At 45.6% G+C, this 27,485-nt stretch overlaps 1 protein-coding gene across 1 annotated transcript in view; it reads right to left on the bottom strand.

The window, feature by feature from the left end:
- Window positions 1-27,485, bottom strand: part of DNAH9 (dynein axonemal heavy chain 9) — a 299,454-nt gene that overhangs the window by 264,720 nt on the left and 7,249 nt on the right. Inside the window, exons 2-9 of the mRNA XM_027131074.1 lie at window positions 25,460-25,656; window positions 23,110-23,268; window positions 21,972-22,102; window positions 17,488-17,699; window positions 15,788-16,021; window positions 6,989-7,156; window positions 5,211-5,327; window positions 2,476-2,626 (exon numbers count right to left, since the gene is read on the bottom strand). Of these exons, the coding sequence (XP_026986875.1) occupies window positions 2,476-2,626; window positions 5,211-5,327; window positions 6,989-7,156; window positions 15,788-16,021; window positions 17,488-17,699; window positions 21,972-22,102; window positions 23,110-23,268; window positions 25,460-25,656 (1,369 nt within the window). The remainder of the gene's footprint in view (window positions 1-2,475; window positions 2,627-5,210; window positions 5,328-6,988; window positions 7,157-15,787; window positions 16,022-17,487; window positions 17,700-21,971; window positions 22,103-23,109; window positions 23,269-25,459; window positions 25,657-27,485) is intronic.

The raw sequence follows: 27,485 nt of genomic DNA, 5'->3' as shown, positions 1-27,485 counted from the left end.
CACTCACTGGCTTTCTGACTGCACACCTGTGACTTTCAACCCAGCTGCACATCAGCGTCACCTGGGGCTCTTCTAGAAACACTGAGGCCTGGGCCCCATCCAAGCCATTCTGATTTGATTGGTCTGCGTGGGGCCTTGTCATCAGTATTTTTAGAAATCACTCAGGATAATTCTAATTGTACAGTCAGGGTTAAGACACACTGCCTTGGAACATATGTATATATATAACTGATTCACTTTGTTATAAAGCAGAAACTAACACACAATTGTAAAGCAATTATACTCCAATAAAGATGTTTAAAAAAAAAAAGACACACTGCCTTAAACAGACAACTTAATCTCTCAGGCACTTAGGTTTTTCATATATAAAATGGGGATAATATCTTCCTCACTTAACTTCCAGGGTTTCTGTGAGAATTCAGTAAGATTATGTATGAGACAGGCCATGTGGATTACGAAGCCCTTGACCAGAGTTAGCACAGCCTGGATATTCTTACTTCAGTCCATTCAGTGGGTTTGTTTGCTTATAATCAGTTGTCAAAATTAACAATTGTAAGATTTCATTAAAAAAAAACTCAGTTTCCAGCTTCTCTGATAAAACTGGGAAATCTGGCAACCATCAGCCCCCGTTCTAACTAACTGTAGGAGCTGAATATTGGTCTTGTCCTTTAGTTGACCATGGACCCCACCACTCCCTGATGCCTTACACTCAGCCCAGGTCCAACACTGTCATTTTCTACTTGGCTTCCGTGGTAGGCAAAATTCTAAGATGACACCCAATGACCCTGACCCTTGCATGAGTCTCTCCTCTTTAAGTATAGGTGGAAACCGAATGTGATGAGATATCACTCCTGTGATGACGTTACTTTATATGGCAAATGGGAGATGACCCTGGGTGGGCCTGACTTAATCAGGTGAGGCCTTGAACAGAAGAGTTTTCTCTGGTTATTGGCAGAAGGGGAAGTCAGGGATCTGAAGCATGAGAAGGATTCAACATGCCATTACTGGCTCGAAGATGGGGCGGCTATATGGTTAGGGACAGGAGGGCTTCTAATCTCTGAGAGCAGGCCCTGGCTGACAGCCAACAAAGACACAGAGACCTCAGTCCTGCAGTCACAAGGAACTGGATTCTACCAACAAAAATGAGCTGGGAAGTAGATTTTTCCCCCAGAGACCCCAGAAGAGAACTTGGCCCAGTTGACTGATTTCAGCCTTGAGATTCTGAGTGAAGAACGCAGGCACACCAAACTGGGCTACAGACCTACACAACTGTGAGCTCAAAGATGGATGTTGTTTTAATCCACTAAGGTTGTGATAATTTGTTATGCACAACAGAAATTCAATATGCATCTGAAGGTGTTTGAGTTTTCAAACTCTGCATCCCACTGTGAGAAGTCAGGAGGATGGTCCCTCATAAAGCTGAGGCCAACAGATTTTTCTGGGATGACTTCCTAAGTGGAAGCCATTCTTAATGACCTCACTGTGAAACCTGTTTATAGAAATAGTGGTCCTGTTATGCCATTACTTAAAAACTTTTGAAAATTTCCTGTTGCCTTTATGATGAATTCCAGATTCCCTAACAGGGCACTCAGAGCACTTCATGATCTGGCTCCAAACTCCATGGCTGACCTGATCTCCCTCTATATACCTTGTTTGGCTCAGGCAGGTCCAACTGGTCACCTTCCACACCGTTTCCTGCCTTTGCATCCAAGACCATTGCCTCTTCTCCCTGGCTGTCCATCTCCCCATCTTTCAGGGTCAAGCTCAAGGCCACCATCTCCATAAACTCTTCCTCCCACCTCCCAGCCCAATTCATCTTGTTTTGCTACAGTTCTTTATAACTCTGTTCATGCCAATCGCGTTCCTTGAAGAACCACCTGTTAGGATTAATTATTCTCTCCCTTATCCTGACCTGCCTCTGCATGCGGTGCCCACAAATTTACCTTGCATATAGCAAGGCCTCAAGAAACATTTGCAAAGCTGAACTGAACTTGTGTTTGACTTTCAAATAGACAAGACAGGTCATCTAAGAATTACAGTAACCTCAGTGTGTTACTGCCCTTTGTCAGGCTCCTGCTGGTTCCTCCTTCCAAAAGCATGGTTGATAAGGCATTGGAAGGGATAAGAACCTTTTCTCAGGCATGTACAAATCTACTGTGGAATTGAGGTACGTTAAAGATTAATCAGTGTGGTGACATTGATTGAGGGTCAACTCACACATTATGCTGAGGTCTAAACTGACCCGAGGCAGTGGTCAGGACTTCACTGCTCTGGGTCAGTCTGCCAATCCTGCCCTAGACACAGGGAAATGCACAGTTCAGTGAACTCTTCAATCACCCAAGTCTAGAATTTCAAGCAAGAAGGTTGTGCTCTTGGAGAATGCCCTGGATTCGCAGCAGACGTGTAACAAATACAGAAGAGTGGCACCCTTTCTGGTAACAGACGTCCCCCATTCAAATGTGACAACAAGCTTACCATGCTCCACCTCCTCCTGGACATGCTGACTGTAGATCATCCTCACGGCATCCAGGTCCTCGCTGAACATGCGGATGAGCACCAGGTATTTATCAGATGTGTCCTGTGCTACCAGTGGTCTCTCCAGGAGGTTTCCTGCTATGTCTAACAGCTACAGAGGCAGAAAAGAAGGGAAAAAGTCACAGATTCAACTTTTCCAAGGTTACATTCATCTTATATCCTGGTTTTTCCTTAATATGTCTGTCCACAAATGTAAGAGGGTCAAAAAACCGTTACTGTGCAACTGGATGGATAATTATGAATCGGCAGAATATTCATAGTCTGTCCCTCTGGTCTTTGTTTCTGAAGGAGGGATTCCTGTGTGTTGAATGACATACCAGACCCTGCCGTGTTGTAAGAACCTGGGTAGAGGGTGAAACAAAGAGAAAATGAAAGATGTCAGAAAGGGTAAGCTGATGTACATCATAAAGACCTAATGCAGATATGGAGGGTGATGACGGAGAAGAAAAATGAAGCTAATAGGCTGGGTGTTGGGGAGAATCGGGAGGGCTAAAATTTGAGAGTGGGGACCAAGAAAAGAGTTTCAGGGAGCAGTTGCCCCCAGAAGGCAGTGATTGCAAGGATACTTTGCAGATGTTTCTTGTGCATCACAACTGCCCTAACCCCTTGGTGGGAGCAGCGGGATCAGAATGTGAAATGCTTTTAATCACCTCCTGGTTGCTGGACTGTGTTTCTCTGATCCTCATGCTACCCTGAGACAAGGTCGTGGAAGACTCCAGTTATATTTAGGATATAACAATACATGACTTCTAGGACCACCCAGTCTTCCAACCCAAAATCACCAAGATCTCTGGAGACAGCAGGAAGTAGCTCTCCCTCCATGGAGCCACAAGAGAGCAGGTCTCCACCGAGTTCTGGCTCACACATCTTGCTGAGAGGTACAGAGGTGTGGGCTGAGGGACCTCTGCAGCCAGCCCACACCCTCGGACTCAGGTTCTCTGACCTGGACATACCCCTTCTGGCCATGTCCATGAGGCACACCTAGTGGTTGAATGGTCTTACAGCAGTAACAGGGGTATCTGGACTCAGGGGTCCCTACTTCCCCAGCCTGAAAAGGCACTTCTTTGCACGAAATTATATACATTGGAAGCTTTTGTTTTGGCTGAAGGAGGAGGGAAGGGCTTTGATTTCTTGTTGGTGGGATGACCAAAAAGAGAAGACCAAGGAGGCAGAAGGGACCGAATGGTTATGGTTTTCCTACAAGGTTGCACAGACTGGGTGGGTAGCCTTGTTGAGAAGAGGTGTTGGAGCCCAAAGAAGAAGAGTCTGCTCCGTGAGAGCCCTTTGAGACTCCGGGTATGAGCAGTGTTGCTTCAGGACTTGGTAGCAAAGGGTGTGCAAAGTTGGAAAGGTCTCTCGCTGCTTCTGCTCAGAACCCTCCTCCACCACAAAATGCAAAGATTGGGGTGTTTGGAACCCAGACAGATATGCCCTTGGCATAAATGTAGATGCTGTCATGGTGGGGATCATCAGAAGAGCAATAGTAAGACCCCCGAAAGCACCTTCCTGGGCAGATGACATTTTTAAGGGAGACTGTAGACAAGTAGCAACGACACCATGATGTCAAAGACAGAGCAACTTCAGAGTATATGTGAGACACCTGAAGATGCCTTGAAATCCATGGTGCACAGGGATTTATGGGAGGGATAGGGCTGGACATCCTCAAGGCAGAAATGGGGTTCCAGCTTCACCAGTTATGAGTGGTAACATCCCAATTAGCCATGACAGTTAATGGCGAAAGGGATTATTTTATAGACACATATAAGCCCTTCTCTTGGAATTAAATACTTGGAGAGAGAAATTCTAAAACTCTTCCTGAGTTACAGAGTAGTAGGTATTTATTAAAGAATACATATGTATATTCTTGAATGAGTTAAATATATATATGCCCAGTGTTCTAGAACAGCATGGTTTCACACATCCTGGGTTTAAGCCTCTTCTGCAATTGTCCCACAAATCACCCAGTCTACGTTTGGACATGTTCAGTTCCTGGAAACTTACCTACATCTCAAGGAAGTTTATTCCATCTTTAAATAGCATTAACAGAAACCTCTTTCCTCTACTTGGCTAAACTCTGCCTCCTTGTAACCTGATGAGTCCTGTTTCTAAACCTTCAGGCTCTACTGAGTAAGTGTTGTCTCAGTTTATGGAAGGTCTGTTCTGTTCCACTAAGTCTTCAGGTCTCACAACCCAGATCTCTCATTTCTGTAGACGTTTACCTACTCATCGTCCTAAACCTCCCCCTCCTGCACATTTGCGTACCATCTGATCTAGGCAGCACAGGGCTAGGGCCGGCGTCTTCTTACTCCAGTTACTTGTGCTTGAGTGGTTTGCTCCAGCCTGAACCAACCTGACGGCAGCGGTTAAACAGCCGCGGTGTTGCAGAGCCATGGATTTAGGATGGTGACCACAGCAGGCTTCTTCACTTTCAATGGGTACTCTACTAAGGCCCAAAGAAAGCATTCCAGAAGAAACTCACTTACAAAGCATTTTTACATCATCCTGTTTGCAGAAAAGCATTAGCTGTCAACTTGAGAAGCCCAGTTCTGCACACTCCCTTGCCCTGCGACACCCACAATACTGCTCTAACAGGAACAATTCCTCTCTGCAGGAACAAAACAGTTGGAAGAGGGCGGGGAGAATAAAGCATGGGGTGGCTCCCCTACTTTACAAACCTTGAAGGCGTGCTCCAAACCAGGGGCATCATCAAAGGCCTGGATAAAGACAGTCCCCAGTCTCCGGTCAAGGTCTTCTACTCTCTGATTAAACTCAGAGACAACATTTTCAAATTCCTGAAGAGACATCACATAGACGTAAGGAAACATGATATTCTGAAGGCCCATCCTGCTGTGCTCTTTACTATGAACATGTGTACTCAAATCGGTTATGCCACGGACTTATTTTAACTTTCCACAGTTCACCATGGCGTGCCTTAGTGTTTATCCATGTAGATAGCTACCCTATTACTGCAGCATTTTTTGCCTAGACACTCTAGGCAAAATGGTGCAGAGAGCTGGATGTGAGGTTGCTACGCTGTCCCTCCTGTCTGGGCCCCACCTTCCAGACCCTGAAGCCCCTGCTCTCACCCGCCACCTCAGGCCACTCCAAAAGCCGCCTCAGCAATGGGGCTATTCCATCATTACCCCCTACTTCCCTTCCCCCCACCAAGTGAAAATCCTATTTTTTTCAGTGTAAGCAAACTGATCTGGCCATTAGGAGGAAAGTAAGCTAATTAAACTAGTATACACTATTTCTTCTAACTACACTTTAATTGCTTAAGACAGAGGCTAGCTATTGTTCCTAAGGTTGCCAAATTCAGCAAATAAAAATACAAGACACCCAGTTAGATATAATTTCAGATCAATAGTGAATTTTTTTATAAGCATGTCCCAATTATTGTATTTTATCTGGCAACCCAAAGTGTGCCCTTTCTTCGAATGTAGCAATTTTCAGAGAAACTTTGTTAACTCAAATCTCTAATTTGTGGAATGGTTATTTCTTATTATTGCCTTACAGTAGCTATGCATATTTTTATGAAAAGACAAAGAAAAGTAGGAAAATGTAGTAGTATTTTTCTACTTCCCAAACCCAACCATATTAGCATTGTAATATGTTTCCCTGTGCATAGGATTTTGTTTTGTTTTATCACATGGTAGCAAACATATGGTATATATCTTGCTTTGTACTCCAACTCTTTCTTTTTTACTTTAGACTAATGGAATTTTTAGAAAGTGACATTTCCTGGGTTTGGCCAATTAAGATCCCCCTAGACATTGGAAGATGCTCAGAGCAGATTCTTGCTGAATTTCTCTCTCCTTTTCCCTCAAATCCTCTCAAAATTCCTTCTCCAGCAATTCAGCCATTCCCTTCTCAGGGAACTCCATTCCCTACTTCTGTACTGACTCTTTTGCTTCTTTCTGTTTCCTGCAGGCTTGGACTCACAGGTCTCAGTTCTCCTGAGCTACAGGTTAGATATGGGCCCCTGTGTCCTGATCCTGGAAGATGCAGCTCTAGCCCTTTCCTCATCCTAAGTATTTCCTTGGGAACCAGGGTCTGAATGGAAAATTAGGCTACTGCGTCACTCACCCCTCCCCAGACCACTAATGAAATTCTGCCCAAGTGTGCCTGGCCTTCACCTAGCAGTCACTGCTCAAAGCTTAAAGCTTTGGGAGCTGCAGGGCAGCCACAGCCTCCACCATCATCCCATCCCCACCTCAGCATCTCTGAAACCCTGCATATCATCTGCTTGGAGAAGTCAGCAGTTGGAAGAGGCCCTCCCCTGATCTTTCTCCTGACACAAAGAATAATTAAGAGTGGTCTCTGCTGATAAAACCATGGGGACCACAGAGCCAAAGAAAATGCACAGGGAAAATGCAAGTAAATACCCAGACCCTACAGGCTACAGGCATCTGAGAAAGAGACAAACTTGCAAGTTAGCTCTTCCAAGCTCTACCATGCTTTGAGGGTCCAAGCAGTCATAGGAAGACTCTGAGAAGACCCTGTACATCTCTTGAAACTCGTTGTACATCCGCTGGGCCTGCTGGTTCAGGGCACTCCCTCTGATGCCACTAAACTCAAGCTTTCCCAATTTGTGGAAATCCAAAGTTGTCTTCAGAAGATCCTATAAAGACAATTTGCAATAGAGTTAAAATAATAATGATGATGATAACAACATCAGATGACACTCAAATTAGTATGGGAAGGGCTGGAAATTATATGGGGGTGGGTGACTGCTTAGGAAAACGTGAAGCCTGATTAGTTTTGTAACCTTATTATTAGATCGGGTTGGTATAAATAACTCTTGGTGAGACTTGATAACGAAGAGAAAATTCCGATAAATAAAATTAACATACACACACAAATCAAATTTATGCTTCAGCCTCTTTCCGTGTTCTCTAATAAATAAAATATAATAATAACATTATCTACATGGCTGGTGGCTTTATACCTATTTAAAAAATTAATTTCAAATGAACCATGTTATGTGGTTCTAGAATGACAGGTATTTTGGAGGATATTGACAGGAAAGTGGATCCTCCAAACAGTCCGGAGGACAAGCTCAGAGGTGGCACCAACATTCTCACCAATGACTTCTGCTAAGAAAAGACATCTGCGGGGCGCCCTTGCCGGGCGTACATGCTGCGGTAGACCCTGTGGCCGGCTGGGTGGTGGTGGGCGAGGACAGCTCTGTGTTGGGACAGTAATAGTGAGAGTGAATCAAGTCAATGCGGGCTTAGGATGTAGGCCAGTGCCGGGCACACAGTAAATAGGCAGCGAGTGTGCATTACTGTCACTGTTGATGTGGCAGTGGCCCAGCTGTGCTCACGATTAAGTGATAGGTGACAATACAACCTAGAGCCCTGGGGAGGACAGGACCCTGCCCGAGTCTATCGAAGATGCTTCACCTCTGATAGGATGGAAGCCTTCAGGACACGTCTAATGTGACAGACTGTACTTACCTCTCATTAGAACCCATCGAAAATCACAAAACCTCCAAACCAAGACATTCTCCCTGTTACCCCTTCCAATCTGTGTGCTTACCTCTTCAACAGGAAAGAGGGAAATTAAGGTACCTTTGTGTCATTTTGGCAAACATGTGGTGTGGACCCCTGGGAGCCGGCTCTCTATCCAGAGGAGGTTTGAAAGTAAAGAAAAGGGAACACTGACATGAGGCTGGAAACCCAGCAGGCCCTGGCACCATTTCAGGGAATTCCCACTGCCACTGGCCACTGCTATGGGCTGACCCATTAGGCTAGCAGAGGGCTGCCTATATCCTTCCTGTCGCTGGGACACCAAGTCCAGCAGCAGAGACAGAGACACTGGGAAGTGCTGAGAAGTGGCTGACTTCCCCCGTGTTGCCAGGTGGGTGCCCATCCATGCAGCCTTGGGCAGCCATCTAAGAACGCTTTTTGCTCAGCTGTGTTCAGGCATGGCTGTGAGCAGGTGGCTGAAGTGGGAGAGGAGAGGAGGAGGAAGAACCAGCCAAGGGAAGGAAGACATACACCCAAACCAGGAGATCTTGCCAACGCTGGGGAAATGGGTCAGTCTTTATTTAAACACACGTTCAACTTTGAAAACAGCAGTCAATTTGATTTAAATGAAATAGACTTAAATAGTAATTCAAGTCATTCAAAAAGTGCTTAGTTGCTGTCAGTGTGATAGGAGAAACATATTTGTGCAGTGCAATGTCACCTGGGTCCCCATTTTTCATAATTCTGTGGATGTCAATTTTTAGGAAATACCCTCTAACCATTTTATTTATTTTTTAACATCTTTATTGAAGTATAATTGCTTTATAATGTTGTGTTAGTTTCTGCTGTATAACAAAGTGAACCACCTATATGTATACATATATCCCCATATCCCCTCCCTTCTAACCATTGTAAAATTAAGGCAGATGCATCTCGATGCATTTGATTACATCGGAAAACTAGATGATGATTTCGTTATACTATTTTATTTCTCAAGAATTCTTGAAGCATGGTCCTGGGTGGTCACTGCAAGGTGTTTTATCTCCAGTCTAACAGGCAAATCATAGGTATTAGAAGAATTCTTACATAATCATTCTATTTTTGGAGAAACTCTGGTCACCCAAAACAATGGATATTTACTTTGCTTTACTTAACAAACACACGATAGGCAATACATTTATTTAGGGTTCAACTCCAGGTCTTAAAGCTTTCCTTACCCTGCCCCCAATAAAAAGAACCTCCCACCCCACTTTTCTCCTGCACTCTCTATGCCCTTCCCCTGCGTAAGCTTTCTTTAGAACTCTTATAATACTCTGGCATTATAATACACTATTTGGGATTATATTACATTATTTTCTATCCATCTTTCTCAGTAGGTTGTAAACACCCCAGAGGTGTATTTTCAGTCCCTGGAAGACTCCCAGATGCTGAAGAAATATTTACTGAATGAATGAAGATGTGATCTTTGACCTTTGACTTAGCGACAGCACCTCCAGGAGAAGGTGACAGGGTGGTAGAGATTCTAGGAACATTGGACTCAGAGCAATTGGAGAAAATAAGGAGAATTAGACAAGAGCAGAGAATTAGAAAGCAAGGCCAAACTGTGTCTTTAAATGTTTGAAGGGCTTTGGTCAAATGCAAGGCAGAACCTTGCATGGTCCTGCTCTGAGGGCAAAACTAAGGCAAATGAGTAAATGGGACCCAGGAGATTTGGTGTCAAGTTGTAGGTTGAACTTATAAAATTTCTTACACTTGACCATTCTGACCTACAAGCAATAGCAATTTCATGTGGTTCCACTCCATAAAACAGAACCATCTCATGCCTGAAAGGCCCAACCATAGACTGGGCTGCTAAGAGAGGTGGTGAGCTCTCCATCTCTGGGTGGATTTTAGAAGTCTGACATTACGGAGGTGTTGTGAAGATTAGTGCATCAGGTGGGAAGTTGTCTTACCACCGTAGTAACAGATTTATAGTAATCACGGCGACTGTATCTTTGATTCTTAAAATATTTAAATGTAAGCTCTTTTCTTGTTTATTTAGAAGTCCTCACGAAAAAAAGGCCATTAAACCAATAAGAGGTTTAAATTATATTTTTAAAATATCCATTTTTAACCGTCATCGTTGTAGACACACGAAATTCATTACGCTATATACAGGCTGAAAATGGCAAGTTCAGTGGTAGGAGAGAGGGCATCGTGGAAAGAGTGTAGGATACGGCACAGATCCCTGGGTTCACACAGCCCTGGTCTGCCATTAACCAGCTGTGAGACTTAAAGCAGGACATTTGATTTTTCTAAGCTTCCTTTTCCTAACCTGCAAATAGGTTAGAGTTACAGCGGAAGTGCCTTTGTACAACTTCAATAAACGGTAGGTGCAGTAATTAATCTTCATTACCCTGGTGTCATTAGATCAGGTTGGTGGCCGAGAGATGTATAATAGCTAACACACAGACGCTCCTTTTAGAGACGGAAGCTACATAGAGCATGGGGTCCCAGGCAGCTGGCTGGACTGGCCAGCTACTATTCTAACGAAAAACTGTGCAGCCTTTACTAGGGTGGTGAGGGTGGGTTCCATCTGTGCCGTGACCCCACAAACAGCAAGCCTCTTCTCGGGAGAGGCCGCACATCTTAAAAGAAATGCCTTCAGAATTCATTAAGGGTGAGCACAAAGCAGACATTCATAGATGAAAATCTCAAAGGTCATTGGGAAACAGTTTTCTTCACCTTCTGATGGAGGCCGACCTCATGCGGCTAATGTCCTACGTGACCGAGGGCTCAGGCCCGGCTAAAACGGAAGCGGCCCAATTAGGCCAAAATGAAAAGAGGCAGCGAAAGGGCTGGAGACTGAGGAAAGAGCAAAGGAAAAGCGCTGTAGATTCGGTCAGTTTATTACGTATCTGCCCGCTAATCACCGCGCATGAAGCCTCAGCAGGAAATCATCTTGTCTCCAAGTGAATCACAGCTTTACAGCAATTTGACAATGAAAGAAATGGGGGTTCTCTCCAAGCTGCTTACTTACTACATTGTTTGAGGGAAGAGACTTCGGGGAGAAACATAAACAGGGCACCTGCAGAATCTGCAATATTATGACACAAAAATGAACTCTCTGTGTGTGATGTGTCCATGTGTCGTATGCGGTGTTGTGTGCAGTGTATGTATGTCCGTGTGTGTAGTGTGTGACTGCGTCTGTGTATGCACAATATGTGTGGTATGTGTGAGTGTGGTGTATGTGTGTGTAGTGTTGCGTGCATATGTGCAGTGTATATATGTGTGTGTAATGTGTATGTGTAGCCTTGTGTGCATATGTGCAGTGTGTATGTGTAGTGTTGTGTGCATATGTGCAGTGTATGTATGAGTGTGGTGTATAATGTGTGTATGTACGTGTAGCGCTGTGTGCGTCTCTGTGAGTGTGGTGTGTATAATGTGTGTGTGTTTAATGTGTGTATGTGAGTGCATGCGCACTGAAGCATGGAGCAGGAAGGCTGGGTGAGGGTAGGAATCAAGAGGCAGCTGAAGACTCTCTTCCCCTTTGATTTTTGACTGTTGCTTCAAATTGCAAAGATTTTATATACTTTTGGGATTTCCTTAGTAAGGCCCTTTCATGGAATAGGAATTATAATTTTACTCAAATGACTTATTCAGAAAAAAAGACCTAGAAATCATGCGGTAAAAATAGTGTGTGCAAAATCAGGATAGAGTGTGTCAGGACAGAAGAAAACCACAAAACCAGTGTGGGACCCTCAAAAGGGAGGGAGGAGGGAGGGAGGGAGGGAGGGGAAGAGACCTTTAGAATCGCTGGGAGACAGCTGAGTTTGGTGGAAAGACAATACTTGGAACCCTGTTCCCCTGGGTACTGGGTACCAATCCCAGGTAAACCTCGCTGAGCCTGTGACTTTGGGCAAGTTCATTTATGTGTCAAGCTTAATGGTGCTCATTTGTTAAAATAAAGGTTCTTATATCCAGCTCTTACGAAGGTTTTAAGGCTGCAGTTCTGGCACGAGACAGGCTATTGAAAGTTGTTAGTTCTTTCTTGGTCTATCCTTCCTTTCCCTCCCAAGGGCTGGCATGCTAAGAGATGAGCTGCGTCATGGGGATGGAGAGGAGCAGGAAGAGGAGGAGGAGGAGGATCGCGGTTTGCAGCGAAGGCAATTACTCCGCGCCCCTGCAGACAGACCTGCAGGCGGACAGCACCTCCGGCCAAGCAGGCCCTGCCCCCACCTTCACTTAGCAGGTGCCCAGAGGGGAAGCATCAATCGGCACAATAAAACTTTCTTGTTTCAAAGAGCAAGAGCAAAAGAGCAAAAGGAAAAAAGCCACACAAATCAGAGGGAAAAAAATGAGAGAGAGCGATGAAGATTAAAAACCAGCCCTAAACAACTTAACCCTGGACACGAGCAGGCAGAGAGGGAAACGCGCTGATGTCATTTTATTAACATCTCGGGGGCCACAAAGTGTACAGAACGGCAAGATGTATAAGGCCGGGTTCATGCTAATTCTTGCTGGAGAGAAGTAGATTAATCTCATTTCAAACAGGCATCCATCACAGAGATACACAGAATGTTAACTAAAGGGCAACATGAAATATGCCTGGAGCAGATCGATAAGTCTGTGTCCTACTGCACTGAGCTGAGGGGGGAAGAGACGAGGGAGCTGGGGGCCAGGGGGTGAGTCTGAACAAGTGTCTGGGAGACAAAAGATGAAAGGGGAGAAATACCAGGACAAGGGAAAGGAGCAGCCATGGGAAAAGGGAGAATCAGGTAAATGTAGGGTGTACAAAGAGCCAAGAGAAACTGAAAGAGAGAGAGAGGAAAACAGGGAAGGGGAAGGGAGACCAGCAGAAAGGGAAGGAAGAGGGAAAAGGGAGGCAAGGCGAAATCGGTGGAGAAAAGCAGTGGTGGAATTTGGCCTAAGAGCAGAGAAGTGAAGCAGAGCCAGGGACCGAAAATGGAAGAGGGGAAGGAGCAGGAAGACAGAGCGGGTGACACTCAACTCATCTTCTAATTAAACTGGGGCAACTTCTTTTTATGCACCTGTGCCCTTGATTCAGAAAGAAAAAGCAGCCTGAGAGCAGACTATTGTGAGGGTAATGACTCCAGAGAGACTGGTGGCCTAGGCTGCTTATTTTTACTGAATAAACCCAGCAGATTAGGCGCCCCAGCGTTAGGATAGCTGTCTATATGCAAAGTCCCATCATTAGCATGTGTGCAGCGCCGAGCGCAGCCCAACAGCCTTGCAGAGCTGAGCGTTGCTTCCTGGCCTCCGGGTGAGGACCACTCTCAAGGCTGGACAGCCTGCACACAGTAAAGGCAGTTGTCTGCCACGTTCACCCTGGCGGCCAGGGGCAGGGTGCAGCAGGAGAGTGTCTGTCACCTCTGGCTGAACGAGAGCAAAGGGGCTGGTGCCGGAGAGGAAGGGACGGAGTGGAGGGGGAGGAGAGGGGAGGCTGCTCATCAAGAGCCACGGTAGAAACGGCTGCGGAAAAAGCATCCATTTAGGATAAAGCTAGATATCAATTATTTACACTCTCTGTGATCCCGGTGAAGGATTTAAGGCGAGCCTTTCGTCTCGCTTTCTCGCTTATACATTTTGTCTGTCTCCATTCCCTCTCCCGTCTTCGTTCCCTGGAGAATTCCTACTCCAGTTCTGAAATTCATTTCCTCTTGTGCTCCCACCTTCTCAGACCTTCTCTAGGTTAGAGACCCCTCCTTCTTGCTCCCAATAACACGCCAATTTTGCTTTTTTCATGGCACTTAATACGCCTCAGTGAAACTTCCTGATTCTGTGTCTTTGCATCCCTGGATCTCCTCCATCTGTCTCTATCTTCTCCTGGGCCATGGCTACTGGTCCATGGGCTTCATACAAGCAAAGCTGTACCCCAGCCACTGTCCTACCTCCAGGTCCCAGCTCAGTGCCTGGTGCATGGTGCCTGGTGCATGGCAGTGCTGGACCGATGTTTTTTGAGCTGGAATGAACAGATTCAATTTCACTCTCTCCTATCCTCATAATCCCATGGTTTGTGCCACTTATCACAGCCTCCCCCAATATAGCCCCTCTCTTTTTCCCAAATCTCTGCTGATCATGGCTAGAAACATGATTCTGATTCCTTCTCAGTCCTGACTGCTATTGTCTTAATCTTGAACTTGACCCTGAATTTCCCAAATTAGTTTTAGGACAAGTATTTATTTTGTTTTATTATGCCCACTACTCTCCCTGCAAAGTTCAATCAGTAAATACAGAGTTGCAAAGTGTGAAAACACCTGTTAACCACACTAAACTCTAAAACAATCAAAAGAGAAAGCCTTATGCTTTCTCACCTTGGTCCTTAAACTAACATTCATATTAACTTTTAAACAAGTGCTGGAGGGGAGCCACAACTTTGAGCAAAAGTCGTATTTCTTTTGCACAGGGATTCATGCTAGTCTTGTAGTTTTCAGAGCAACCTTGAGGGTGGGAGAGTAGAGTTCAAAGCAGTGGCTTTGTGGGAATGGCCAGCTGCATCCGGTCAGCTCGCTGGTATTTTGCATGAGATTTCTAGCAAGAAGATTATGGGTAATTTGAAAAACAATTGTATTTGTCGATTGATTCCTTTGGCCTTCTTTCTGAGTCTATGATCAGAATTTCCTAAACTTCTAGTACGGTAAAACTACCATTACATGATGACCAATCAAAATAGTTGTTGAATCATGGGTTTTTCCAGCCAATGGGGGGTGGGGGTGGGGCAACCACCATGTTGTCTTGGACCTTTTCTTACTCTGTTTTTTGTTTTTTACTTTTTCATTTTTTATTTGGTCATCCTATAGGCAGACACAAACATGGAATAAAGAAAAGAAAGGCCAAATTTTGATCTAATAATACAGCATGGGAATTGCAGATACATTATAATTCTCTTAGTGCATTCTCCATACACAAAATGTAATGAAAAGGAGATAAAACTTAATTGCCATTAGAGAATAAAATAGGATTTCCACTTACATCTTGAAAGGCAGCTAGTCTTAAAAATTAATTCATTTGGGGACTTCTCTGGTGATGCAGTGGATAAGACTCCACACTCCCAATGCTGGGGGCCCAGGTTCGTTCCCTGGTCAGGGAACTAGATCCCACATGCATGATGCAACTAAGAGTTCACGTGCCACAACTAAGAAGCCCACGTGCCACAACTAAGACCTGGTGCAACCAAATAAATAAGTAAATAAAAAAAAATTAATTCATTTGATAAATGTTCAGGTTTCTTCCTCACTTTTTTTTTTTTGAAATCTTAAATACTACACTTTTTTAAAAAATTGAAGTACAGCTGATTTACAATGTTGTGTTAGTTTCGGGTGTACAGCAAAGTGATTGTTATACATATATCCATTCTTTTTCAGATTTTTTTCCATGTAGGTTATTACAACATATTGAGCAGAGTTCCCTGTGCTGTACAGTAGGTCCTTGTTGATTATCTATTTTATATATAGTAGTGCGTGTATGTTCATCCCAAACTCCTAATTTATCCCTCCCCCCACCCTTTGTTAACCACGAGTTTGTTTTCTATGTCCCTGGGTCTATTTCTGCTGTGTAAATAAGTTCATTTGTACCATTTCTTTTAGATTCCACATGTAAATGGTATCACATATTTGTCTTTCTCTGTCTGATTTACTTCACTTCCTATGATAATCTCTAGGTCCCTGCATGTTGCTGCGAATGGCATGACTTCATTCTTTGTTATGGCTGTTACTTTCTGGATCCCTGGACGGCTCCCTCCTGCATGGAGCCGGGGGCCTGACAGGAACGAGAACACTCACCTGCACCATGCCCAGTCGCCCCAGGAAGCCATCCAATCGCACGAAGACCACAGAGGACTGGAAATCCCACTCCCGGACTTCCTGGTTCTCTTTGAAGTAAGAATGGAGATTCTCCCTTCTGTCCTGAAACACCAGCTTGAAGAAGCTCAAGGTGTCCACGACCACTTGCAGTTTTCTCTGACTTTCTTCCACCTCACTTCTCAGGAGGTCTTCTGGGCTGAGATAATTAGAGGCCTGGAGGGCAGACAGGTTAGTGGCACTAAGCCTGGCTACAGGTACAGGACGGGCCACAACTCTGCCCAGCCCACAGCTCTCAACTGAGTAAGTGCCCAACCAACGTTTCTCAGACGCCTAATATAGGAAACGTCGGACCCCATCCTCAGTTCCACAGGTAGACTGGAACCTGGGTTCAAGCCATAGTCAGTGATTGAAAGTGACCAACCAGAGACAAGGAAACACAGTGAGACTTTCCTTGGGCTAGCTGGGGCTGGGCAGGTGTCCTTTCCAGGTGTTTCGTTGTGACTCATTGGCTTTCTATAGTAAATAATTCGAGTGCACAAATTCTTTGAACCAGAGGCTTGAACCTGGAAAGCTGTGAGTCTGAATCCACTGGACAGCTATCTTCACCACCACAGGGAGGGGCCAAAATAACTGGGTCCTGGTGACCTCATCCAGGCCTCACTGTAATCCAGGGCTGAAGCCAACCTTTCCTTGGACTTCTGAGATAAATGAGCCAATAGGTTATCTTTTTGTTGATGCTAGTTTGGGTTGGGTTTTCTTAGACTTTCAATCGTAAGAGTCCTGGCTGACAAACATGCAGTGATGGAACATTGCTGGTCTAGGAGTCAAACAATTAGCTTCCGGTCCTGGGTTGGGTGACCTTTGGTGACTCAGTTAAACTCCCTGAGCTGTAGCCCTCATCGTTAAATAATAATAGTAAATTAACAAGGTTCTCCCTGCCCACCTCGCAGGGTTCATGCACAAATGACGGGGATGTCACAGCACTTTGTAGCCTTCAATGTGTTCCACAGATGTGAGCCAATCTGGGGGGCTGATCACCCAAACCTTCTTAAAGGCCTCATTCTGTTTACAGGTGCCCTCCTCAAGGTTTACGCTGCCCTGGTTGGTGCTACATGGGTCCCTAAGGAGCATAGAGCGTGTGAGCCAAGAAGCTGTTTCTACATAGCTCACGGGCAGTGAGTTCTTAGCACGTGGGGGCATGATGTGGGCCTTGCCATACAGGATCACACTGGAGCCTCACAGCCACCCAGCAACTCTCCGAGGCAGGTCCTCTTCTTCCCACCCTTGCACAGAGGGAGAGTGAGGCACAGGGCAGGTGAGAGACTCACCCAGGCACATACAGCTGACAAGTAGTGATGCGGGATGTGGCACAGGGACACCTGACTCCAGAGGCAGCATTCTTAGCTGCTGGGCTTTGCTACTGACCTAATACCAGGCCATTAAGATCCTTAAGGAGGTTGAAATTTACCACCCCAACCCTGCGCCTGACCCGGGTCCTCCCAAGGATCCCAGCAGGACTGAGAACACCTTTGTGAGTTACTGGCTGTGATGATAAAACAATTCAAGTCTGAGAACCCTTTGGACCCTAATTATTTCCCTGCCCTGAGAACAATGGACACTTTATTCTTCTCATGACTCGGAGCCATCCAGCGAGAGGTTGGGGAATCCTGGGCGCAAACCTGCTGGACCAGAAGGTTGCAGATCTCCTGCAGCAGCACCATCAGGCGCCCAGGGCAGCGGTACAGCTCACACGTGGCCCAGATCAGGCAGACCACGTGCAGCAGAGGCCACAGCCGTGGCTTCACCTCAGGAAACTCTAGGCTCTCGAGGGTTTCCAGGTGGCGGTGCAGCGGCACCAGGTGCATGTGGATGTCCCGCGCTTCCATCAGAGCTGGAAGGAATTGGAGACGATGGTCACCTTCCTGGCTTGAGGCTCACACCCACAGAGCGAAGCCCTGGGGCCTGGGAGTGAAGGATCTGCAAAGCAATGGTTGCGATCTCTTCCTGCACTAAGGGAGCAGAGAGGGCTGGTCCCTGAAAACTTTCTAGCTCTTATGAGGAAACACTGAAAACAGAAGAGCCTGGGCAGCTGGGATACTGGTCTGAGGAGGCTCTCTTATAAAAGTCCTGTATCTGGACCTCTTCCTGGCCCTCCCAGCCCCAGTCTGGTGCTCTGCGTGTAGAAGACGCTCAGTAACTGTTTGCTGTTTCCTTTGCTGCTGTTAACTCCAAGGCAATACAAGACAGATGACAGAGGACAGGTTTTAGAGTCAGAGAGATCTGCCTTCAAATGCCGATACATCAAATGTATGACCTTGGGCATGTTTAACCTCTCTGAACCTCAACAACAGGCTGAACAGTAACTAATTTAAAGGTTTCTCATGAAGGTCTGAGGGCAGCACACACAGAATCTTCATATACAGCTAGCTCAGTGCCTGGACCAAAGCAGGCGTTCCATACATGGTAATGTCTCTGATAAGTATTTGCTAATGAAGAATCTCATGAAGCTCTTACAGAGGAGAAGTCACAGGGAATACAGAAATAGCCCAGGCTGATTATGGAAAGGTTCTACTGGTATTCAAAGCCGGGAAATCTCCTGCCATTTCCTTTGAATGCAGGCAAGGAAAGAGAGCGGCTTCCACCAGCCATCCTGTGGTGGCTGAGAGGGGAAACTAGGAAAACCAGTAGCTCTGGGCACTAATTCTGCAGAGCCACTTACAGGGAATGCAAAAGTCCACTGAACAAACTGAACGGGAAGGGAGGGTTTATAAAGGCTGGTTCTTTCCTGGGCAGATAACCAGGCACTGTCATGTGAGAGCAGATGGTCTTGGGTTATATTATGTGGATGAAGCTCTGCATTCATCCTAAAGGAAACTCAAAATATATATATATTACTGTATTTAGTAAGCAGTTTCAATATGCCAGGCACTGTCCAACTCACGAGACATATACCAACTCATAGAAAACCCTGTGAGGTAGCTTTACTACTCCACTTTATAAGGAAAAACATTAATATCTAAATAACTTGCCTAGACTGTGAATCGGCCACCCCTGCTCAGCTGAGTAAAAGGAAGATTATACCCCAAGCTTATCATGTTGAAGCCCTGGCTTGATGGCTGTGGGGCTCACTACACACAGGAGTTTGAGAGGTGTACTTTATATCCCAAATGGACTTGTGGGAAGGACTATGTGAATCTAATATTTGAAAGTCAGATGTCATGGTAAATTGATTAGAGCAGCGATTCTTAAATGGGGGAGCTGATGGAAGTATCAGAACCACTGTGGGGTGGGGGGAGTCAGAATCCAACAGCCACTCCAATGAGCACACGCTCAGGCTTTCACATGGGCCTCGAGGGAAGTGAAACTGAGACCATTGTGCCAGAGGAGCTTCCTTTTTATGTTATATTTTTTAATAAGCAAAATCTCCTTTAATCATACAAATAGGCATGCCCCTGATTTTTAAGAGCTCAATGTTTGAGGGCCAGCTCATCTATTCCAGGGTGCAATCACCTTGGCTTACAAGCCAAATGAAGTCAGAGATGAACAGAGTTAGGCGCACAGCTTTTAAAAAATGCAAACATAGGGACTTCCCTGGAGGTCCAGTGGTTAGGACTCCATGCTTCCATTGCAGGGGGCCTGGGTTCAATCCCTAGCTGGGGACCTAAGATCCCACAAGCTGCACAGCATGACCAGAACAAAACAAAACAAAACAAAATTCAAACATAAACCCCAGCTGCACAGGGATATGTGTGGTTTGCTGATAAATCTTTAACAACAAGCCCTTCTGGGACAAAAGCCTTGATCTCAAAAGTCTTTAGCATTTGCCAGTTTCTGGGGTGTAAATACTCCCAATCTTCCCACCATGTCTGATCTCAAGCTACTAACTTGCAGTCATTGCGTGCTAGGGAGGGCGCTTTGAAAAGGGTTGCGTACAGTGGGTTCTCTTGAGAAACTGTGAGCCAGTCCACATCAGCTCCAGAGAACCCCTGGCCTTTACTTCTCTCCACACACATCCACCTACAAATATCCTGGACTGGCAACTGGGCGTACTGTGCTGACCCTGTTCCCTAGTGGCCAGAGGCGAGAACTCCCCACTTAGTCTTTATTGCCCTGGTCCTTTCCCCTCTAGCGTATCTTTACTTCCGGTTTCCAAGGTTCTTCGTTGCCCAGTCAATTCCACTTCAGACAATCTTGCTCCCACTCATTTGCCTACATCCTTTTAACCTCCTTCTTTACTTCCCACGTGCCCACTAATCCAGGACTATCTCTTTTCCTCTCCTTCTCTTCCATCCATCTGTAAGCCAAAGAACTACCCTGACTGTGACTGATAAGAACGATGCACATAGTATATCTGTGCAGAATAAAGACAGATGCTCTGAAATGAGAAAATCAGTTGAAAGCTTCTAAAATATTTTTATTCTCCATAGACCCCACCAATATTTCTGACCAAGTCTCTACCTGGCAACTCTAATCAAAATTTCTTTTCTTCCATCATCGGGATTGAGCTATATATTTCAAGGATTTCTATTTTTACAGTGGTGTTTCTCTGGGACTACTATGATGATATCGTTGTTTCTAACTTCTTTTCATTGCTGTCCTATACTCTTCTGCAAACAACTTTTAGAAGCTGGCCTGGGGAACCGAATCTTTTATAACTATTAATCAATGTGAATGATTGTACTCTATTAACCTATTAACGTGAAAAATACATTTGGGGCTCTAAATAACCAACTCATAAATATACTTTTACTATATGTTTTATTTCAGAGCCTCAAATTTCAGTCCTTTGCATACCTCCTTTATGATATTTGTCATGACTGCCTACCACCTGTAGTATTACTTCATACTTTTCTCTAAATTGACTCTCATTTTAGCCTAAATAAAATCATATAAAATGAAAACTTTAAATCTCTACTATAAATGGAAAACTTGTATCATGTGCCAAAAAAAGTTACCCGTTAGCACATTTTAAAATACACCTGTCCATACATCTCCCACAACCATCTCTCACACCAGCACTGGTACACATATCACTTTTGGGGACACTATCTCATTTGAATTGGAGTGTAAATTGGGAATAACAGTTGATTCCTCTGGCACACAAAATCTCTCACAGAAGCAATAAACTGAGACCCCAACAGGGACCCCATTCCAAGCCAGCTCTAGATGCTGGCAGAGCAGCCTCCGGGATGAGATTTTAGGGCCCGGAAGGACCTCAAAGACCAGCTACTTAAGCCAGTTCTTCTCTGTTATAAAGCACATGTAAGAAACTCCACCACTGGAACTTTCATTCCTTTATCTGAGTGGTTTCCAAACCCTGTGGGAGAAGGTGGGACAGGGGATCCATCAATGGGCTCTGGACACAGGACACTCCCTCTTTAGCAGAGCAAATACACCTTGGCAAGTTTCAAATTTTGGACTCACACAGGAGATTGCATTGAAGGAAAGTTCTGATAGAGAAAAAGTGTTTGAAAATCACTGCTTGGGTTAAGCTTAAATTATATGAAATTGCAAACACCTTTAAAAGCACATTCTGACCTACAATACTGAAGAGCTGGGAGGAGTTGTGATAGGAGAAAGGAAAGAAGCAAAGTGCACTGATGAGGAGACAGGGAGCCCTAAAAATTTTACCTCTTTCTAATTATAGACTTTGCTAGATTTGCAGTTTTGACAAGGGCCAATCTTGTCTGGTGCTCAGATGGCCAGGATATTGCAGTCCCATCTGACAGGCGCAAAAAAGGCAGAATGGAGTTAGAAATGGAACAGAGACTTCCCAAAGAGCCAGGGGGTGGAAGGAGGTAAATTACAGAGATGGGGGATCACAAAGCGCATTTGCCAGTGCGGTAGAGTCAGTAAGGAACCTCCGCCTACCCCACCTTACAGCAGCCCAGGGAAGCAGGTGGGAAGTGTGTGTGCTGTTCCATGGCACACTCGAAAGCTCAGAGAGGTGAGGCGACTCTGTCAAGGGCACAAAGCGCTGGAAATGCAGACAGAGCACAGGGCAGCTGCTTCCCTGCCTCTACATTTGGCCTTCTTGTCTCTGTGCTAGACTGTCTCAGGTTGGAGGCTATAAGGACTGGAAGCTGCTGAGATCAGAGAGGAAGATAATTCAGCATAAATACGAAATTTGAGTCAATTTATGAAAATACTTGCGGGTCCTCACCTGCTACAACATCTCTGAACATGGCTTGGAAAGCTGGGAAGTAGCTGCTCTGAAGCTTGTCCAGAAGCCCCGCCATGCCCCTCACCTTTATCGTTCTCAGTTGATTATAAATGTATTCCAGATCCTCAGACCTGCAGCACCAGGAGAAGAGTGAACCCAGGTGAACATCAGGAAACACAAGTCACGCTGCGATGACCCACCCTCAGATAGAGAGAGGAAGCCTGCCTCAGGGTGCTTCAGCAGAGGCCTCTGTTCCCAGAACAGTGAGGACCAAAGCCTGAGTCTGGAACACAGGTTCAGAGGGGCAGCTCCAGGAGGTAGCAGCAGGGAACACTGCTGTGACCATCTGGTGGCTCAAAAGCTTGGCAGCTAGAGGTCACTGGCTCTTGCAGGCAGGTTTGGGGTGGGATGAGAGAGGTGTCAGGGTAAGGCTGCTGGAGGAGGGTCCCGCAGTAGGTCAGCAGAATGATCAGAAACCAGGCAAGAGGATGGGGCATCTCAGCACGGGGTGCAAGTGGGACTGGAGCCCTACAGGCATGCCTGGCCACATGACATGCAAGGACAGGGACACCTGCCTCAAACACCTGTCTGTCTCCTTTTGAGTAAAAGATTAATCAGCACAATGATAAATAGGAGCAGGGAAATGGAGAGGAAGAGGGGGAATGAGCAAGAGCAATAATTAGGTCTTTCGGGAACCTGTGGGGCTAAGACACAGTGGACAATGGACTAATGACCGCCTGGAACCTAGGAGGCGCCGTTCAGTGGTGAACTGCCAAAACCCCTCTTTCTCCAGATCCTACAAAAAATGTGTGCATACTGACTGTCCAAGGAGAAGGGAGTAGACAGTAGAAAGTATGAAAGAGAGTTAATTAATTTTACATGTAATTGAAAGAGCCTTTGAAGAAATGCCAGAAGATACACTGACGGTAGCTCAAGAAACGAGGCATGACTATTGAACCTCGGGGAAAGTGTCAACTCCCAGTGCACAGAAGAACTGCATTGACCCAAATGACATCAAGCTGTCTGCTCCAGGGGTGATGAGAGATGCCTGGGGGTGGGACCAGACTCAATGGCTGCCTCCCCCAGCCCATTATCCTCTGAGAGACATCTGCTCCCCAGGGTTTGAGCCTGTGCCTACCTGCTCTTCCAGAACTCCAACTCCACCTGTGGGGTGGGATTCTCCCCCTGTAGGAGAGGCTGGGAAGACTCCCTCTTGAGAACCACCTGGACTTGATGGCTCCACTGGATCACTGCAGACTCAATGGCATACATGACTGACTTATCCATAGAATCCAAGCTGTGAAAGACACAACAAATCTCCTGGGACACTGGAAATAGCTTAACTCTCGGTGTCCCCCGAAACAGAATCCCAAATCTTTTAAAAACAGGTGGGAAATTCCACTTAGTCCAAGCACTCTTTTTTTTTTTTTTTTGTGGTACATGGGCCTCTCACTGTTGTGGCCTCTCCCGCTGCGGAGCACAGGCTCCAGATGTGCAGACTCAGTGGCCATGGCTCACGGGCCCAGCCGCTCTGCGGCACGTGGGATCTTCCCGGACCGGGGCACGAACCCATGTCCCCTGCATCGGCAGGCGGACTCCCAACCACTGCACCACCAGGGAAGCCCAGTCCAAGCACTCTTAACTTTTGTTGGATAACAGGCTCTACCGAGTAGTCAGTGAAAAGTACAGATCTTCTCCTCAGACAAGCTGCTTATGCATGTGTGTATACAGTTATTCATACACAATTATTCAAGATTCAGAGGCTCGCCAATATTCTGAAGGCTAGTTTAAGAACTCCGAATCCTATGAAGTCCTTCTGTCAGTGCAGGAATACACTGGACAGAAAACATCCAAATGGTCACCCAACCCTTGCTTGAGTCCCACCAATGCCAGCCAGCTCCCTACTTGACAAGGCAGCACATTCCTCAGATCAGCTCTCCCTGGGAGACAGTTTGTCTCTACTTTGAACCACGTCTATCGCCCTGCCAGTCCCTCGTTTGGTCTTAGTTCTGACCTCTGCAGTAAGAGGAAATAGGTTACTTTCTCCTCCACATGGCAAGCTATCAGACATCCAAACATTACTATCCTTTGTCCTCACTTTTCTAATGAAGAATGCAATCCCCATGCATTCCCCCCATACACCTTCTAAATAAACTAACTAACTAAGGATGTTTGGAAGGGATTAAAAATCAAAAATACATTTTGGTTGCCTTTTCACCAAGTCTGAACTGACAATAGTTCATGCCAAGAACCCAGGACATGGGTGACAAAGAAAGAGAATCTGTCATTTGCATTTTCATGCCAGAAACCTACCGTCACTTAATTTAATTAAATTCATATTTGCTGAGCAATGATATGGCACAAGTGATTATGGACGGTATTAAAGGGAGAAGATACTCACCTCCCTGAAATATGATCCAACCTTTTGGGAAATTATCAAATTTGAACAAAGGGAGACAAACTCAGCAATGATTATATACACACACAGTGAATGTTATTATGTTAAAATAGAAAAGGAATAGGAAAAGGGTAATTTGAATTTATTTATTTTGAAAATTGTGTATTTTTATTAAACCACAGTAAGTTTTACAGTTAACTGGGAAATTGCTTCTAATTATATATGTAGCAAATTACTTCCAACAGCAAAAACTCATTATAAAGTACATTGCTATCCCATGCATTACTTATTCCTCAGATAAAATCATGGGCCCTGAATACACAATGATGACATAATACATTTGGAGACTCCCGGCAATATCGCAGACCAAGCACATGTAGGAAGATGGCCTGTTGCCACAAACATATAGAAATGCTGGATAGAATACGATTAAAAAATAGCATTTAGATATATAGCCTGGCTTGAATGAAAAAGAAAAGAATCCCCACAGGACAGAAGAAAACCTGGAATGGTAAGTGGAAGCTGATAGTTGGTATCACTCTTACATGGAGAAGAGGATGAGGCTTTAATGTCTTCCCAGGCACAGGAGGCATGGACCTCAAGCCTCAACAAAGCCAGATTTGTTTCTGTTTGGAAAAAAATCCCCAGGACCTGAAAAAATTCTCCAGCTGCTGGGGGAGGAGGGTCTGGACAGTGACAGTGTGTGCTGGGTAAATGCTGGGAAGAGGCATGCTGTCTCCCAGACCGGACCTGGGTCTTTGCCAATGATGACACTGTCCTGATAAGCGAGACACTGTCCTGATAAGCGAAACACTGAAATCAGCCTGGCTACTCTCAGTCCTGAAATAGTTCTGAGCAGAAAAAAGGCCATGTTGCGTGACAGCCTTAAAAGACGTCCGGCAGACGGACTGGGGCGAGGGTAGTCATCAGCACAAAACATACAGTCTGAGGATGCTGGCAAACAGTGGGCTTGTGTGCAGAACAAAGAGATATGCAGAGTCAGGAACAGAAAAGTCGTAAAGACAACACTCAGATAAACCAGCATCTCCCACATCTCTGAGGCCCATGTGGCCAGCCTGGTGGTACTTACGCGGTCTCACTTTCAGAATCCACAAACCCCATTTTTTCTGAGCCGACTGGAAGAGGCAGCAAAGTCTTCCCCTTTGCTTGCGCAAGGAGAACCAAGAGGTCACGTTGGAGGCTGTGGGCATGTCGCTGGACATCTTGGCAAACCACGTGGGGCCAGTCTAGGTGATTCTTCTCATTGGCCAGGATGGGGATGACAACCTGGGACAGACGTGTACAGAAAAGAAAGGCAGGCAACTTCTGAAACCCTAAAGACTATTCTGAGAAAGGTCGAGAGAGCTACATACCACCTTTTGCAGGTCCCTGTTCTGTAAGACCTAATTATTAATAACCAACATTATGTATTGCCTTGGCATCTGGTAAAATCGGGAGGGCCTCGAATAGCCTATCCACAGTTTCCCTGCCCACTCTGCTCCTGCCGCTAAGGCCCCTAGTCCAGCAGCCCTGCTTATCAAGGGGACCAGGCATGGCCGCCGCCCATCCCTGAGGAGTGGGCTTCAGTTCCAGCCAGTGGAATATTCATGCAAGCCGATCCCATCCCCCCACAGGAACCAGTGGGCACCACACCCTCTCGATAGTACAAAGCTTGCCTCCCACAGCCCCTGTTCATTTGCTCTGTTCCCACGTGCAAGCCCCCACGTGGCCCTGCCTGGCACAGCATCTCCCTCCTCTGGACTGTGAGTACCTGTGCTAATAACCTGCGGGCCGTCTCATCTGTCCAGTGTTACGTGTACAGCCACCCCCGCAACCCTAGGGCAGGAATCCCTTCCTCATCAACGGGTGAAACTGTCACAAACGCCAAGAGGCAAAAAACAGGACAGATGCAGGTAAGCATGACCCTCTGTCTACAGGTGGCCTGAGAGGGCATTTTAAAGAAGCAAGCCAAGTTGAGGATCTTGAATCTATCTGTAGGGTGAACCTGAGTTGGTTTTGGCCACTGAACATAGCCCCTCTTCTGTTAGTATTCATCTCCAGATCCAGAGGTAGATATGTGAACAAATCTGAGCCAATAAGAGTCAGGCCAAAGTCTTCTATCTGGACATTATCTCTACGAGTCTGGAACAATTGGTGGCCAACTTGCTACCATATGGAGCCTTCGAATATGGTCAATATGGGGAAGAGAGGGTTTATAGATGGAGGAAAAACCAAGTCCTATGACATCATTTGAGCTCCTGCATCAGGCTGCTCTTCAACTTTCTGAGCTGATTTAAATTGAGGTTTCTACCATTAGCAACTTAAAAAGTTGTAATTCGTGCAACTCACTAGGAACCTCTGCCTGTCAAAAGTTCACAACTAATAGAAAGGGAATACTAGAAAGAAAAACAGATGATCAGGAAATGTGATAAGGAGCTACCTAGCAAAGACTGAAAAGAAAACACGGACTTAAATGGTTGGTTGGTTTCCATATGCGACCAGTGAGTCCATGTGGCTATGAGATAGAAGGCCTGGACCCAGCATATGAAGCCAAGAGAATGATCCTTGCCTGGTCTGTCTGGAAGCAATCACGAAACTGCGAACTTACAACAGCAGGTGAACAGGGGGTGCCGAGAGACAAAATGTCACAAATTGAGCTCTACTCACATTCATGTTAAGAAAGGACCCCTTGGACCCATGGCAGGAGGCCTAACAGGGCAGAGGGGATGAACAAGAATTTTTCTAGGATCTGAAAGGCAGGGACTGTATCTTATACCCACAGTCCTCCCTAGGGTCTGGCATACAGGAAGCACTCAATAGAGGTTCAGAGAATAACTGAAATATATGCTGTCTGAAGAAAAAGTGGCAGGTGGGCTTGGGTGCATTTTGGAGGGCTTTCAGTGATAGAAAAATAGTGAATATGAACTTTCTATGAAATGAATATTCTCAATGAATATCTATCAAGAGTCTACCCCATGCTAGCACTGTTCTAGGTGCTTGGAAGGTACATCAGTGAACAAAACAGATGAAGATTCCTGACTTGATGAAGTTTATATTCTAGGGAAGAGACAGTCAGTAAACCATAAGTTCTGTGAAAAAAAATGAAACAGGTGGGC

This window comes from Aethalodelphis obliquidens, unplaced genomic scaffold, assembly GCF_003676395.1.
Source record: "Aethalodelphis obliquidens isolate GAN/ISIS:26980383/991018 unplaced genomic scaffold, ASM367639v1 scaffold38, whole genome shotgun sequence".
In the NCBI taxonomy this organism is placed as follows: Eukaryota; Metazoa; Chordata; class Mammalia; order Artiodactyla; family Delphinidae; genus Aethalodelphis; species Aethalodelphis obliquidens.
Note: the sequence above shows the minus strand (reverse complement) of the source record. Positions and strands in the feature narration are given on the sequence as shown.